At 40.0% G+C, this 17,240-nt stretch overlaps 1 protein-coding gene across 1 annotated transcript in view; it reads left to right on the top strand.

Annotated features, from left to right (window-relative positions):
• Positions 1-17,240, top strand: part of VTA1 (vesicle trafficking 1) — a 115,374-nt gene that overhangs the window by 85,812 nt on the left and 12,322 nt on the right. The window contains exons 6-7 of the mRNA XM_069954917.1: positions 4,261-4,425; positions 9,691-9,774. Of these exons, the coding sequence (XP_069811018.1) occupies positions 4,261-4,425; positions 9,691-9,774 (249 nt within the window). The remainder of the gene's footprint in view (positions 1-4,260; positions 4,426-9,690; positions 9,775-17,240) is intronic.

Genomic DNA, 17,240 nt, shown 5'->3' with positions numbered 1-17,240 from the left:
ACACATGGGTCCTTCAATATCTTCCTACCTGTCATATAGTTTCTGTATCTGTACAGTGAACAGGAGGGACTCTTCCCGTTCCCTGTAGGTAAAACAAACCATTTGTTTAGCATTTGGAAGGATAAAGATGTATATACAGTGAGGGACGTAATTATTATATCTGAGGGACTCGTTTTGGGCTGCCATCATCTACCCAGGTCCTTCAATACTATGAACGGCCTAGTTATTGCTCTTCTTTTGCTAGAAATTTTGCACACATTGAAAAATTATTCTTTTGACACTTTTTAATAGATACCGCAGACCGATATGATGCTCTCTGATATCTACAAATCCCCCCCTAGTGTTTCAGAAGATGTCCGCTACTATCTTCAATCATTGGGTGGCCCAACTTACTTCCCTAGATTTAAGATCTAAATTACTTACTAGTCTCCAGATTGTGCACTCTCTGTTATTACTAATGAAATTTGGAGAGAGGTGCACATTCGTCTTTTACGTCTTTAATATTATCTGTATAGATGCCCCCTCTCATTACCTCCCTTCGTCCGAAATGTGATTTTCCAAAAGCGGATCTACTACATTGCATGCGGAGCCGCCCAGTGGTACAACCCCGTGGCATTACGTTTTCTCTTGGATTAAGAATGTTTGGGGTCGCAAGAGTCTTTCGATGCCTCTAAATTGCCTATTCCACCATGTCTTGCAGTCTGCAATTTTGACATGTCAAATCTTTGAGCGGAGGCACATGAGCCCTCCCATAGACAGACTGTATGACACTGAAGCAGGTGGAATTCCGTGGTGGAACTTTATACCGCGGGATTTCACCTGCCTCAGTGTCATACAGTCTGTCTATCGGAGGGCTCTTGAGCTCTCTGCTCAAAGGAATTTGTCGCTTTTAGTCCGTGTGACCTGGCCTTAAAGTACGGCTCCCGGACGTTATTTGGTCAATGGTCAGTTGGTTTGCCGGCACACTAGAATGTGCCCGCATTCCAACTTTAAATAAAATGATGTTCATCCGTCGAATACTGCAATATCGGCTGGGTGAACATGGAAGACAGCAGTTTTTTTACACTGTGTGAACCTAGCCTAAAGCTGAGCCTAAGTCAGTTTGTTTCAAATTCCCATTAAAATTCTAAGAGTTTGAAGAAGAACAAAGAGAAATAGAAAAGCGGGGTTGTAGATGAAAGGACACAGGCAGATTCAAGCCATGTTTAATGTACACGTAGAAAATTCCCTTAAAACAATGTTATTTTTGTGATGATGTATTATATCACTGACTAACAGATGCGTTTCTGCTAAACGGCGTCCTGTAGGCACTTGGCCTCTCTGTTCCGGATCATGGATAGTTTTCTCTATAAATATTACGATCTGGGGAGTCGTTGTTTCACATTAAAACACTGGCCTATTTTTCCATTTACTGCCATTAAGGAAAACACAAGCACATTAAACATTAGAGAAAAATGTTAAATCCCAGCTGTGACTACTCAAATTACAGGTATCCACTACATTCCAGCTCCTCATACAGCAAAAACTTCTCTCAAGGGATTTCTAGGCATGTCCACAATGCTGTATTTTCTGCAATTTTTTGAGGGATTCTGCAGCTCGAATCTATCGATCTATTATACAGTACATCAAAAAATTCTTCAGACTTCCTTTGTTACATTGCTGTTTGTAAAAAAAAAAAAAAAAAAACAACCCCCCAACCTTCAATCTGCACTTAGTAGCCCGTAAAGAGAGAACAGAATTTTAAAAAAAATCTGCAAATTTGTAAAAGAAAGAGAGAAATAAAGAAAATTTTGCAAGGTCATAAGTATGAGATGTTTTTTCATTTTGCCATTTTGAACTGCTGAGTGCAGAATCATGGAGCCAATAGAAAGAGCCGAGTGAGTCGGAAAGTGCTTACTGGGCTCTTACCGGCGTCTCCATATGAATGAATAGAGGTGCGCGCCCCGTGTCGTACCTGCAGCTGTATTCATAACAAAAAAGCTGGGGGCCCAATATGGATATCGGACCCCCCACAATCTCTTACTTGTCCCCTATCATGTGGATAGGTGACAAGTTAAATTTCCCTGGCCAAACCTCTTTAACATCTGTAGATACTTAACAATTGTAGATACTTTCGCCGGAGGACATCCATAACCAACCCTTATGCTCAAGATGAACTGTGTTCTGATTCTTATCTATCTTAGCTTGCATTCATTTCTTTAGCAATTTGCCTTAAAGGGAACCTGTCACCAAGACAATGCTATCTACTCTATCACCATCATCTTATAAAGCAGGAAGAGCTGAGCAGATTGATATATATCTTTGTGGGAAAAGATTTAGTATAACTTGTTACATGGGGATGAAAATCCCTGCTCATTCTATGTTAAGGAGTCCAGTGGGTGGTGTCACTCAATGGACTGGACTCTTTAGCATGGAAACAGAGATTTCAAGTTATAGTGAATCTTTTCCCATAAAGATATATATCTATCCGCTCAGCTTCTCCTGCTCTATAACATGATGCCAATAGCTTAGGTAGCATTTTGATGGTGACTGTTCCCTTTAAAGCTCCTCTGTCTTGTCCCAACCTCCTGATGGTGCCTGTACATTGTGAAAAGATGTTATGCCTACAGATATGAAGTGATTCCAGTTTTGATCACTCACAATTTTCAAGATCTTTGCTGTTGGTGGACAAATACATTCTGGGTCCCAGTGTTTTTGGAATTATAAACCTGCCATACATATTGTAAAGCGCACCAGCTTGTGAGGGTAATTGTAGTAATATTATGCTGAAGAGTAGCAATTAAAATTTTTACCCCTACAAGACAGAGCCCTTTGATGCACAAGAGTCTGGGTCAAATTAATGCAATGTTCCTCCCCGCCTTCTAAGAGCCATAGCGATTTTATTTTTCCACCTACAGGGCTAGTTGGGTTGTCATTTTTTTGGTGTATATTGGTGTAACTGATTTTGATCGCTTTTTTTTTCTTTTTCCCCCCTGATATATAATTTATTAAAATCAGCAATCCTGGTGTGTTCCCCCCCCCCCCCTTCCCGTTTACGCCGTTTACCGTGCGGGAACAATAATCTTATATTTTAATAGATCAGACGATTCCGCATGCTACGATATGTAATATGTTTCTTTTTTTATATATTTTTTTTATAATGGGCAAGGTGGTATTTTAAACTTTTATTGGGAGGGGGTTTATAAAGGTTTTTTAATGCTTTTCAAAACTTTTTATTACACTTTTTTTTTTTTTTTTTTTACATTTTATCACTGTAAAATATGCAATCATTAGATTGCATGTACTGATCTATGCTATGCCATAGCATAGAATAGATCAGTGTTATCGGGGACCTATGTATAGAGCCTGCCTGAGAGAAGACTGTATACATGGATCGCCGATCCTACAGGACGGAGGTAAGTGACTTACCCCCGCCCGTCTGTACAAGCGACCGGGACCCCTGCAGCATGGCTGCAGGGGTCCTGATCACTCAGTGACAGAAGCTTGTTCTGCGACTCAGTACGCCGCAATCTCTATAGGTCACGGCGTTTAAGGGGGTCAATGAGATGCAGCTGTGGGATTGCTCTCACTGCAGCGCTCCCGCACACATTAGAAGCCCCTGAGGTCAGGAACGTATATATACATTCCTACTGCATGGGGTATGTGCAGATTACTGACGGGAAGGGGTTAAACAAGTTGTTGTTCAGCCCCATTCACATCACATGTAGGGTCTCTGTTGAATACTAAATAAAAAAATAAAAAAAAAGCTGTTCAATCATATATCATGATATACACACAATATCTTATGCTGCCACAAGTTTTATAAGGGATAGAAAAGTATTGACTATGAGACTTTTCTTTCACCTAAAGGAGTACTACAGTGACATTTTTTTCTCTTTCAAATCAACTGGTATATAGATTTGTAATTTACTTCTATTTATAAATTTCAAGTCTTTTCATACTTATCAGCTGCTGTATGTCCTGCAGGAAGTGGTGTATTTTTTTCCTGTCTGGACCTGGACAGTTCCTGACATGGACCGAGGTGGCAGCAAAGAGTCACAGTAGTAAATTACAAATCTATATAACTTTCTAACACCGGATGATTTGACAGAATTTTTTATACTGTTAGCATAGATATGATATATTAGCTGATATTTTTTTCCAGTTTGAAATCTGTGTCAAAATTTAGTTGTAGCAGCCATTTCCTGCATATAAAAGTCTTTAATATTTTAATTTCCTTTCTGTATTGATCACTAACTAGATCTGTGTATCCTTCTACAGATGAAGATGATGAAAGCACATTTACTGCAGGCAACCTAGCCCCCGAAAGATCACCCTCCACCTACCAACCAGGAAACATGCCAACCTCTAACTACACTGGAATCCAGATCCCCCCAGGGGCACATGCTCCAGCCAACACACCAGCAGAGGTTCCTCACAGTACTGGTAAGACCAACAGGTTATAGACTGGTTGTGCTGTCCATTTGTAGCTAAAATTTACAGATGGTGCGCCAAGATACTCTAAAACAAGTGACCTATTTGTAGCCAGTCATTGCTGTAGCTAATAGATGAGATGGCCCCAAACAGGGTGTTCCTGTGTTAATTCAGAATTCCCTAATGTTGCAGCATAAAAGTCAGGGGTCTTTTAAATCAGACTCCCCATTAAGTGTTTGATATTAGTATGTAAGTTTTGTAGTAACAGTACAGTTCCGCTTCCTGGAGCTCATTAAAGGAGAAGTCCAGTAAAAAAATGTATTAAAGTATTGTTTTTCCCCTCAAAACTTATACAAATCCCCAATATACACTTATTACAGGAAATGCTTATAAAATGCTTTTTTCCCTGCACTTACTACTGCATCAAGGCTTCACTTCCTGGGTAACAGGGTGATGTTATTTCCTGGATAACATGGTGATGTCTCTTCCTGGATAACATGGTGATGTCACTTCCTGGATAACATGGTGATGTCACTTCCTGGATAACATGGTGATGTCACTTCCTGGATAACATGGTGATGTCACAACCCGACTCCCAGAGCTGTGTGGGCTGTGGCTGCTAGAGAGGATGATGGCAGAGGGATGCTCAGTGTCCCCCTGCCATCATCCTCTCCAGCAGCCACAGCCCGCACAGCTCTGGGAGTCGGGTCATGACATCACCATGTTATCCAGGAAGTGACATCACCATGTTATCCAGGAAGTGACATCACCACGTTATCCAGGAAGTGACATCACCATGTTATCCAGGAAGTGACATCACCGTGTTATCCAGGAAGTGAAGCCTTGATGCAGTAGTAAGTGCAGGCACTTGATAAGCATTTCTGTAATAGGTTTATATTGGTAATTGTATAACTTTTGGGGGGGGGGCAATACAATACTTTAATAAAAATTTTCGTCGGACTTCGACTTTAAGATAAATCTGGGCCATATATTTATGTGATCCTCCGTCAGAGCTAATGGTGAGCCCATATCTATGTGATCCTGTATCCTTTACATTTCACTAATATTTATCAGCCTTTTCCTTTACTGAAAACATCTCTTACCTTATGTCAGTATTCTTCTAGGCGTAGGAGAGGAAGGCCAGCTTGTCGAAAGATTTACTGTTTTGTCAACTGCTGGTATATCTCTGGAATTTCATTTCTTTAAAAACAAAATTTGTGTGTGTGTGTATATATATATGTATAGATTTCTATGTACAATTGTGGCCAAGAGTTTTTATAGCGACAGTTTGCATTAACCCTAGATTTTTATGAAGAGCGATCAGATGAATTGCAATAAATTACAGTGTCATTTCTTCCCATCAAAATCAAAAAGTGCTTTACAGTCAAGGACGTTTCTGCTTATAAGATTGAGACTAAATCAAGCGTTAATTAACCAAATAATTAAGCAATAAGTGTGTGTGCGTGTGTAATATATACTGCATATATATATATATATATATATATATATATATATATATATATATATATATATATATATATATATATTAGAGAGAGAGAGAAGGTAAACCACTGTGGCACTCCAGATGAAATCAAACAAACAGGTTTATTCCTCCCACTGGTGCAACGTTTCACTCATACAATCAGAGCTTTCCCAAGCAGACAGATTGACATAAACCTGTTTGATTTCTTCTGGAGTGCGTTGGTGGTTTACCTTGTCTACATAGCTGTGCACACTGCTGGCACCCCCCACAAGAACTTATCTGCATGAGTGCTGCTCCCACTATACATACATATATAATATTTTGCAGGGAAATGTTAGAATCAGGGATTTGATCAGATGCCGGGACATGATGAAATGACCGCGCCGTTCCATCGTTTTCCTAAAGAAAGTCAGGGATTTGATCAAATCGTTGATCCCTTTCAGGAAAATGATGAAATATATCAATCAGGAGTCGCCTTGCTTTATGTTTATTTATCAATTAATACAACAATGATCGTTGAAACGCAAATTATTTATTCGAAACTAATTAACAAAGGTAATAGGTAGTTAAGCTGATATATTTACAGAATGCAATTAAAGGACAACTCCGGCTAAAAGTTTTTTTTATATGTTATTACTTATGGAGAGTTAGACAAATTCCTAATGTTCATAATTATGGGAAATGCTCATACAGGGCTATTTCCCTTAATTTAGTAGATCATGGAGTATTTAAACTCTCTCAAAATTCATGACGTCTTGAATCAGGGTGTAATTCCTATGGAGTCTTCATCAGGGAGCGCACTATATATAGAATTCAATGAGTACCATTGACCTCCGCTGCTGTAATTAAGGCCCCGATCTCAGGGAGGATGTAGGCCGTGGGGGGAATAGTGATCCAAAGCTCCGGAATGCTGCTCCAGGATCAGGTGAACTACAATGCAGGGGCGGCATTGATGATGGGGATAGCAATGGTACTAATTCCCCATCATCTGCTCATACTATGAGCAGATGATGGGGGAGTAGTACAGAGCATATGTGGTGGCAGCAGGGGGTCCGGATTGGTGATGGGGATTTCCCTGGTACTACTCCCCCATCATCTGCTCATACTATACAGTGTATATGTGTGCAGACAGACTTTTTACATACACAGCCATAGATTCCATAGAGTGTCCAGCAGGGGCGCACTATATATAGAAGTCAATGGTACTCATTGACATATATATATATATATATATATATATATATATATATATATATATATATATATATATATATATATATATAGTGCGCCCCTGCTGGACACTCCATAGGAATTACACCATAATTCGGGACGTCACGAATTTTGAGAGAATTTGAAGACTCCATGATCTACTAAATTAAGGGAAATAGCAGTAGATGTGCATTCCCCATAATTAATGTAAATTAGGAATTTGTCTAACTTGCCATAAGTAGTAATATATTAAAAAATACTTTTTCCTGTTTTTTTTTTATTATTATTTTTATTTTTTTTAAATTAAAACACGTTGTTTGTTTGTGGCATATCGAGTTGCAGAGTACCTTATCTTGCAGTACTACCTTTTTTTTTTCTTTATTATTATTTTTTTTTTACATTGCACTTCTTTCAATCCGTGACCTCCAGATAAGGAGAATTTTCCTGCAATCTCAGGCAGACCTAGCTCAGTCTGGGGAACTGTAAATGTTGTAGTAGTCAAGCATATATTTTTCAGACCAAGCCTAAGGCTGCACTCACACGTTCCGTGTTCCTCACGGAACACGGACGTGGAATGCCTGTCACTGTTTAGTGTCTCCAGCAGTTCTTCACATATCATATGACCTGTCAGTTACCGTGTGGTCTAATAGCCATCGCCTTCGTATAACCCGCAGCTATCTTAGATGAACAGGCTAGGTTTGCATTAACTTGGGGAGGCAATGTTTTTTTTTTTATTTTAATGATCCTTTTTATTTTGCTTATAAATGAGCAAGGTGTTTCCTTTCCGTATCCCGTGTTTACACGTTAAATCACTTGCACACATTGATATGATCCCTACTACAATACTCCATGTCTTTATCTGAGGGAAATCCTTCTGATATCTACAAAGAATACTTCATGTACTAGTTCAGGTCATATTTACTTCACTTCTATTGTTAATGAGGGGTGCCACCCGAGGGCGTCTTTTATCGGGCACACTTTTTTATAGGCTCCATAACATAGACAAATATGTAAGAGTTCATTTAGGTATAATTGAAGAGAGACAAGATTGGACATGTTTAACCCATCTTTAGCATTAAGACCTTGTTAAAATGACACATATCAATGTTGTTACCCGTCAACCTCTTTAATCATGGGAGCCACACTGTACCCTTAGGCCATGTTCATATGCAACAGAAAATTTCCATTTGCAAGTGGCCTTTTAATACACAAACCATGGAAAAATCTTCTTTTCGTAAAATGGACAGTTTACAGGTGAAAAAGGACCAAAGTAGTCCGCAAAAAGCCCCTTCTTATGTATTCAAGTTCAATTAAAGTGTCACTGTTGTTTAATTATTTTAATTTTTTTTGCAGAAATCAATAGTACAGGCAATTTGAAGAAACTTTGTGCATTTTTATCATGAAAAAGCAGTTTGAAGCTCTCCCCCCTGTCTTCATGGTTCTCTATAGAGAGGGGAGAGGTGGGGGAGATGAGGCACCAAAACAGGACAACAAAGAGTTAATTTACAGCTACATCACCGGGCTATCTCCTCTGAAGTCAGCTGACCTCTCTGACCTCTGAATACCGGCTTTCACGCAGCTCCCGCTGTGTAATCCTTTGTTCTCTGCTGCAGACTAATCTCCCCCTCCCCTTTCCATAGGTTACACAGGGCTCGACTGTGTAAAACAGTTGAGATTTCCTGATAATGACCAGTGGATGAGAGAGAGGAGGGGGGGGGCCTGGGGAAAGGCTTTTTGAATGCAGATAATGGCATATTTGCCTAATAAACCCAATTACAAAGTTTCTTAAAATCACCTGTACTATTGATTTCTGCAAGAAAAAAAAAAAGACAGTGATTCTTTAAGTTTATATCTGCTATTTTTTGCCTATTTTTCTTCATCTGTTATGATTTCTTAGTTTGGGATGACATTTTGGGGACATTGGAACTAATTACAAATTTTCCATAGCGTTATGGTCCTCCTGGAACTAACTAACTAACATTGTGGGGGACCACTGTACAAGGTAAAACTCTGCATAGTATGTTGCCATGTGACTCAAACCTGTCTCAAAAATTAATTTTGACACATCGTTGGACGCGTCAGAAGTTATTGATCAGAGTGGCTCTCACTGCTGACACCCGCTCTGATCAGAGGATATAGGCGGGAACAGTGCGATCCTTTCCGGCCAGCTGCTCAGTCTGGTAATAATTTCCCATAGACTTCCATTATGAGTATTGATGATCAATATGTTTTGACTTGTCTGATGACATGTCAAAAGTTAATTTTAGTGAGAGGTTTGCTTGGCCTGTCTTTCTGTGTTCACCTGTTACCCTAAAAATTGACATACACAGGACTCAGATGGACCATGGTGACAAATTATAAGAAGAGAGAGGTTGTGATATTGTGCTGCCGTGTATAAATACCTTAAAATGCAGCCAGCATGCTATGCTATAAACTGGTGGCCATGCTTCTCTAAGTGATGTCTTATGCTTTAATGCTTTCCCTAAATTGATAGTCTGCTTTACATTTAATATGGATTCAATGCGAAATGTCTTTCTTCAGATTTGGTTCTGATCAGTGTATTATTTCCTTACTGTGTTTTTTAGGTGTACCAAGTAATACCGTTGCTCACCCATCTCCGCAAAATGTACCTTCTGTAGACCCCTCATTGTACAATGCACAGCCTCAAGGTATGTAGCAAAACTGCAAAGTTGTTTTTGTTTTGTTTTTATTTCAGAAAATGATTTTATTTCTATTTTTTATTTATTTTTTTCACATTTCCATATTGTACATTCAAAATAATTTTACATATCATTGTACATAATGGCAAAAAAGAACTAAAAAAAAAAAAAGTGATAGTTCTATAAGCCCCTATTACACGGGGCGATTCAAAGAAGCAAATGAGCGCCGACCTGCCTATTACTCAGAACGACGGCAGCATATTGCTGCTATGCTCCTTGTTAAAAGACATAAAAAAAGACAACGATCAGTGGATATCCTGCATGTCGGCTGATCGTTGTCTTCTATTACACAAAATGATTATTGTCCGTAATGGTCGGTATTGGCCAAATCCAGCCGATAATCGCTTCATGTAATACAGCCTTTAGTCAGTGGTAGGATATTTAGAAAGGTCAGATAGGGATAAAGTAGTAATAAATAACAACAAGACTGTATATTTGTTTCTATAAAGCAAAAAAATTGTGCACCTGGCAGGAGTTTATGTCGATAAACTATAAGAAGTTTTGCTGTTTATAAAAGTTTGACCTGAAGAATCTTTTGCACCTTGTTTGTCTGCTTCAGTTGAGCAAAAAAAAAAAGGAAATTATAGTGTGTTAGACCTGGTGATGAACAAATGGGGCAGTTTGATAAATTCTATTTCATGTTACCGGTTGGAGGGCGAGAAGTACAAACTTATGAAAGTTCCTTTTACTGCTGTAGGCCCTTTTACATTACCGGTTATCTGAAAGGAACGTCCCTGGAAACGCCCTTTTGGCCAATAATCACCTATGTAAAAGTGTCAGCGATCGACCAAGGAGAGGAAAAGGCTCGCTAATCAGCTGGTCACATCTTTTGTGCGGGCAATAAAATTTATACAAAAAGTGCAACAGATCTTACCGTATATACTCCCTCCGGGGTACACATGACAAAAACCTGCCCTCTAGATATTAAAAATGAGTATCTTAGCAAACTATTTGGTCAAACAGAGTGTACCATTTCCCCACGTTAAGGTGTCCTCAGAGACATGGTCCCTACTCTAGCATTTTCACAGTAGCAATGGCCTCTCCTGGGCTGAACAAGCCTATAACTGGGCAGATAGGAGCCAAATGATCTCTTATAGCACCCTTGGGACATGAGTGGAGTGCAAGTCAAAAGGAGGTAACCACACCCCCATTCAACAGAAAAAAAAGAAAGCGTGCAGGCAGTGTGCAACCTGCAGTGTGAACAAAGGCATAGAGGTGCTGCCAATTTTATTTTATTTTTTTCTGTAGGCTTGTTCAGCCCAGGAGAGGCCATTGCTAAGGTGAGAATGCTGGAGTAGGGACCATGTCTCTGAGGACACCTCAACGTGGTGACATGGTACACTGTTTGATCAAATAGTTTGCTAAGATCCTCATTTTTTAATATCTACAGAGCAGGTTTTTACCGTGTGTACACTGGGGGAGTATGTACAGTAAGATCTTACACCTGTGGGTTGCTGTTGCACTTTTTGTATTTTGTCTGTACTTAAGCCACAAGCAGCGTGCAATCTGCAGTGTGAACAGAGGCATAGAGGTGCTGCCAGTTTTTTTCTTTTTTTTTTTCGGCTCTAAAATTTATAGCTATCGGCCGCACATCTCCCTTTGTAAACATGTTTAAATGGCCACACGAACGATGAAGTGATGATTGGTGCAGCTCGATTAGCTCGCTTGTGTCCCTGCACGGTCTCATATCAGGCAGTGTAAAAGACAGAATCCAGTTACACTGTTATAATCCAGTATGGTGCCTAATATAAGCTAAACTACAGAAAAGTGAAAACTATAGACATAAAGGAAGGGGAGAGCTGAATAGGCAGTCAGTGGTGGGCTCTATGATGGAGAGATGTATTTCCACTGGAGTGCCTATAAGCATATTTGGGGGGGGGGGGGTGTTAAATTTAATTAAAAAAAAATGTTCCTCGACTTTGATAAATTTGATGCATTTTAGGACCTCTCTTATTCCCACCTATTTTCTAGAGGAAGGTGCAAAAACTTTTAAACACTTAAGGCCAGATTTATCAATCGGACACATTTTTGTCCCATACAGATAGCAACCAATCCCCCACCCCCTCTCCCGAAAAGTACAACTACAACATACACATATTTGGTATCGCCACATCTGTAACGACCTGAGCAATAATAATATCTCCTTATTTATCCCATGCGGAGATCTCTATATGGAGATCTGCAGGGGGTATAGAGGTCAGACCCACTGCGATTCCTTATTTTTATCCTACACATAGGGGAAAAGTAATTTTTTCCCCAGATAACCTCTTTTAAGATGGTGCCAATAGAAAGTATAACTTCTCATGAGACAACAAACAAGCCCTTATGTAGGTATGCTGACTATAAAATGAAAGGGGGGGGGGGGTGCTAGTCACAGACTTCAAAGCAAGCAGCCCGACAACCTGCCGGCCAATCCTAACGAAGCGATTCACTTCCATCCTGCTTAAATTGGCTCATCCTTACTAATATATGATATAATAATGATAATATATAATATAATAATCTATTGTTACATGTTACTGCTAGTTATTACGTAATATCTGCCAGGATTTTCACTTGTGCCTGTGGTGTGTGAGATAACCCACTACAACTTCACATTTCCTTTCACTGAATATCACTTTGGCAAGCCTGACCTAAATAAATTTTAGTGGAAGTTAGCCGAATTCTTTAAGATTAAGATGTTAGAAAGAAATACTGTGTGGAAGAAAAGGAGTGCGTTCTCTAACCGTGAAACACGTAGAGTGATCCGGCAGCGGCTTTTCCCCTGACTATTCAACCTTGTGTGATGTTTTCCAGCTATGCCTACAGGGTCTTATAAGCAATGTGGATGCATGACCTCACACTCTTGGCTCTCAGATCTTGGATTTATGCCATTTCTAATAGGAAGTAATCTGTTTTCTCTGAACTAGCCCTAGATTATGTCATGAGATCGTGAAGTTTTTGCTAAAAGATTTACACATGCTATCGTATATAGATAATGTATTGCTGCAGAAAACATGCAGCATCTCTTCTCCTCTGTGTGACATTTGGTTTAATACATGCGATCACCTATGATCTCTTCTCTGCATGTTGAGTATACATGTTTTATCTTGAACTTTTTTAGGTATGGATTCTTTATTATGGCTCATTCTCCTTCATGGGATGCTTTGTATCTCATAGCAATCATTGATCGGTTAGTCCTGATCAACTGCATTACAAACTCTTAGCAATCAGTGAAGTTGTTAGTGCAAGACTTTCTGGAAGAATGTTTAACAGACCGGTCTTAATACTGGTACTTATTTTTATTTTTTTTAACACTTTGCTCATACCCTTGTTCTGTAGTGTACAGTCATTGCAAAAAGTTTTGAAACTGACACAAATTTTGCAGAAAACAGGAGGGGCACTCACTAATGTATAGCGTGACTTCTTGCATTTAATTGTTTACATAAATACATCAAGACAACAACAAGAAACAGTTGTGTAGTACTTTGGTGAGTGCCCCTCCATTATTCTTTGGGGATTGTACGTTTGAACTGTGGATTGGGGAGAGCAAGCAGCTCTGAAATGGCGCTGTTAGATCTGTACTTAGAAGACCTGAGGAGTACTGTCAGTGGCTTTCTCCTTTAATAGACTGATACAAATTTGTTTTTTCTACAAGATGAGTTGCAGTTAGAGATGACGTTTAGGTTCACACAAACCCAAATGATCAGCATTTAAATCCCGCTGCCTGGAGAAGTTGGGTGGAGCTCTAGGACTGCTAAGAAAACCTGGATACAGCCTATGACTGTATCCATGTTTTCCAGGACTTCCTAGGACAGCATTCAACTTCGGGTGTCAAACGCAGAGTGCTCTGATATGGAGAACATTGTCGAACTGCCCCTCAGTGACCTCATCGGTGCATAGGCCCTTCCCCTTTGATGGCCATTGGAACGGGCTGGCCCAAAAGTCTAGGTGGGGGCTATGGGAGGAGGACATTAGTGAGGGGTGGAGCCTACAGTGACTATGTGGGTGTGGCTAAGTGGTGCTGCGCCCACGAAGCCCCGCCCAGGTAGCACAATCAGCAGATGATAAAAAAAAAAAATCACTTTTTAATGGAACAAGCACCATGACGTATGATATAAAATAAGATGTATAAAAACTGCAAAATTTAGCTTTTACACCTGTGTAGAGAAGTCATAATGCAAAAGGGGGGGGGGGGGGCAGTGTCACTTTAAGTTCAGTTTTCATTAACAAAACATCAGTGACCTTCCTGAAATATCATCTGGTTGTAGCTGGTATAGCTGGTATTTATTCATCCTTACGCCAAGATACCAACTGTCCAGGTAAAAACAATCTATAAATACTAGAAGGAGATAGAAGCTGTTTCCTTGTTGGCTGTAAATGATGCCGTGCTCATTGATGTATCCCAGACACTAGAAATCCAAAATTTTGGAATTAAAGTGAAACTGTTATATTGTTTTGTTTGTTTGTTTTAGAACACCCCCCCCCCATTCCAAGAACTGTACATATGATATTTTTTTTTACATAGCTTTCTTTTCCGATAGAGTTGCTGGTACGTATACAGTTGGACTTTTTTTTTTTTTTTTTTTAATTCTCAATTTTATTAAGATTTTCAAATTTTATAAAAACAACAGTGCACGCACACTCAGAAAGAAAAACGGTACATCCATAAAAGCGCTCATGAAAGAACATAAGGAAACAAACGACCACAACAACAGGTGATTGTGATACAGATATCCAGTGCATTACACAACCCCCAACGGGAGGCAACCTTAAAAGGGTTATGAAAAAGTAAAAAAGTGGGCTACCTCTCAGACCGTGACCGAGGGGTAGTTTCTGAATGGTATATATAATAAAAAAGAAAAACCTGGGTAAGAGAGAGGGGGAGCGAGGACGGGAAAAGCAGAGGGGAGGGGGAGAAAAAAAGAGGGAGGAGAGAAAAGGAAGAAGATGTCTGAGGACAGAGCGCCGGTAGGACTTCAGAGAGATGTCGGAAATATGCAGGAGGAAGAGCGATGTAGAGAAGGGGAGCGGGTGATCAGTAAAGGTAGAGGAGATTCGCCACACTTCTTTCCAGAAGGCTACCAGTTTGGGACAGCCCCAAAAATTGTGTACAAGGGTGCCCTCTTGACCGCAATTTCTCCCAACATAATGGCGAGACCTCCGGAAAGATCTGATGGAGTCGGGTGGGGACTCGGTACCAGCATGTGAAAAGTCTGTCTACCTGAGCCGCAGAGAAGGAAACACCTAGATCTCCCTCCCAGGCAGCAAGAAATGGGGGAGGTGGGTCTTCCGGCGGGGAGCCCAGCATGGTGTAAAGAAGGGAGAGAGAGTGGCGAATGGGGCCAGAGCCTAGGCAGAGAATTTCAAATGGTGTGCGGGGACGGGCAAAACAGAGGGGTTCGGTAGGGAGTGGAGAAAGTGATGGAGTTGTTGCGCCCTCCATATTCCTATAGGGGCTGGGTCCGCGAGGTCAGCGAGGTCCAGCCACGTCGAGCCGCGGAGAAAAACGGTGGCTCGGAAGGAACCAGCCCGGGACCAGGCCTGGAAAATCGGGTCCTCCCTGCCGGCCGGAAAAGCAGGATTATCCAGAATCGGGAATAGAGGGGAGGGGTGAGGGGCCAGGAAGCCAGTGGGTATACAGTTGACTTAATAACCTAATATGACACTTCAAGTCATTGCAGTTAAATACCTATATGATAATTAGAATTTTAAATCCCTTTTTGTTAGGGTTTTATAAGTTTTTATCTTTAGTAAAGAGTTTATCTGCCCAAAGGGGGGGGGGGGGGGGGGGGGAATAAGCGGACTACCAATAGAAAAAATAACTCATGGGGGAGAATCGTGCATACATCACAGATTATTTGGGATTTAATTTTTATTTTATTTAGACATTAAAGGGGTATTCCAGTGGAAAAAATTTTTTCAGGTAAACTGGTGTCTGAAAGTTTTGTAGAGATTTGTAAATTGCTTCTATTTAAAAATCTTCAGTTTTTCAGTAGTTATCAGCTGCTGCATGCCCTGCAGGAAGTGGTGTATTTTTTCCAGTCTGACACAGTGTTCTCTGCTGCCACCTCTGTCCATGTTAGAAACTGTCCAGAGCAGGAGAAGTTTTTTTTTATGAGAACTTACAGCACCCGGAGACTTGAGATTTTTAAATCGAAGTAGTTTACTGTATAACTTTCTGACAGTAAAAAAAAAAAAAAAAAAAAAAATATATATATATATATATATATATATATATATATATATATATATATATATTTTTGCTACTAGTCAGGTCACTATACTTAGTATTTTCCTTTCTTGCTGCTTAATGAATTGTTACCAGCACTACTAAACATACCGGAATTTACCAATTCTTAGAAATTATTATGTTTCTTATATAGAGTCATAAAAACTAACATATAGATTAAGCTAGCCTGTTTGTATGAAGAAAAAAAAAGCCATCCACAATGAAGTGTTAGCAGCTTAGAGGATACTGGTGGACTGCTTTTTACTCCTTAACTTTACAGTAAAGTTGGAAGTTACATTGTTTATAATAGAGAATTAAATGAAAAATAACTACTATAAGGCCATGTTCACATGGTGTAAGACACCGGCCGTTTTGTTACCCTGCCCTTTCACAGAAAAACTGTATCGGCCAGATGATCTTCACTTCTGATGAATTCAGATGCGGGTGTATCAGTGTTCACCCGCATCTGAGTTCCCCACTGCACACAATGGATCGTGTGGCCGGAGCCGCGCGCTCCATTGTGTGAACATGGCAGGTTCTATACTATGTGTATGGAAAGAAAAATGATGACTGAACGGCACTGTGCTGACTTTAAGTCAATAGGCCTCCAGCCGGTGGGTGTACGTCCTTGGTAGTCTACCCCCAACTCCACAGGATAAGAAATCAAGGCAAGTAGACGGCACTCCAATCAAGTGAATACGTGCAAGTTTATTCACCCTTGTACGTACAGCGACGTTTCGACTCAAGCATGAATCTTTTTCAAGCCTTGAAAAAGACTCGTGCTTGAGTCGAAACGTCGCTGTACGTACAAGGGTGAATAAACTTGCACGTATTCACTTGATTGGAGTGCCGTCTACTTGCCTTGATTTCTTATAATATGTGTATGTATATATGTACTATGTGTATACACTCCGGCCGGGATTCCCTTTAGCTGCAACACAATGTAAGTTAAGTATCAATCACGGCCGTTGTTGGCGGTTTGCAACACGGCCGTGATTAATACTTAACTTACATTGTGTGAACATAGCCTAATTCTGTTATCGAAACAATTATTACAATACAGAGTAAACACTGTAGGGTACATACTATAGTCATAGCCAGGTTAATGCAAAGACTCAATCTGCTAGATCTTAGCCTATTACACTGCTCGATAATCGATCAAGAAGGAATATATATATATATAATACATATAGCGATGTCCGTG

The sequence above is a fragment of the Dendropsophus ebraccatus genome, chromosome 15, assembly GCF_027789765.1.
Source record: "Dendropsophus ebraccatus isolate aDenEbr1 chromosome 15, aDenEbr1.pat, whole genome shotgun sequence".
Taxonomy (NCBI): Eukaryota; Metazoa; Chordata; class Amphibia; order Anura; family Hylidae; genus Dendropsophus; species Dendropsophus ebraccatus.
Note: the sequence above shows the minus strand (reverse complement) of the source record. Positions and strands in the feature narration are given on the sequence as shown.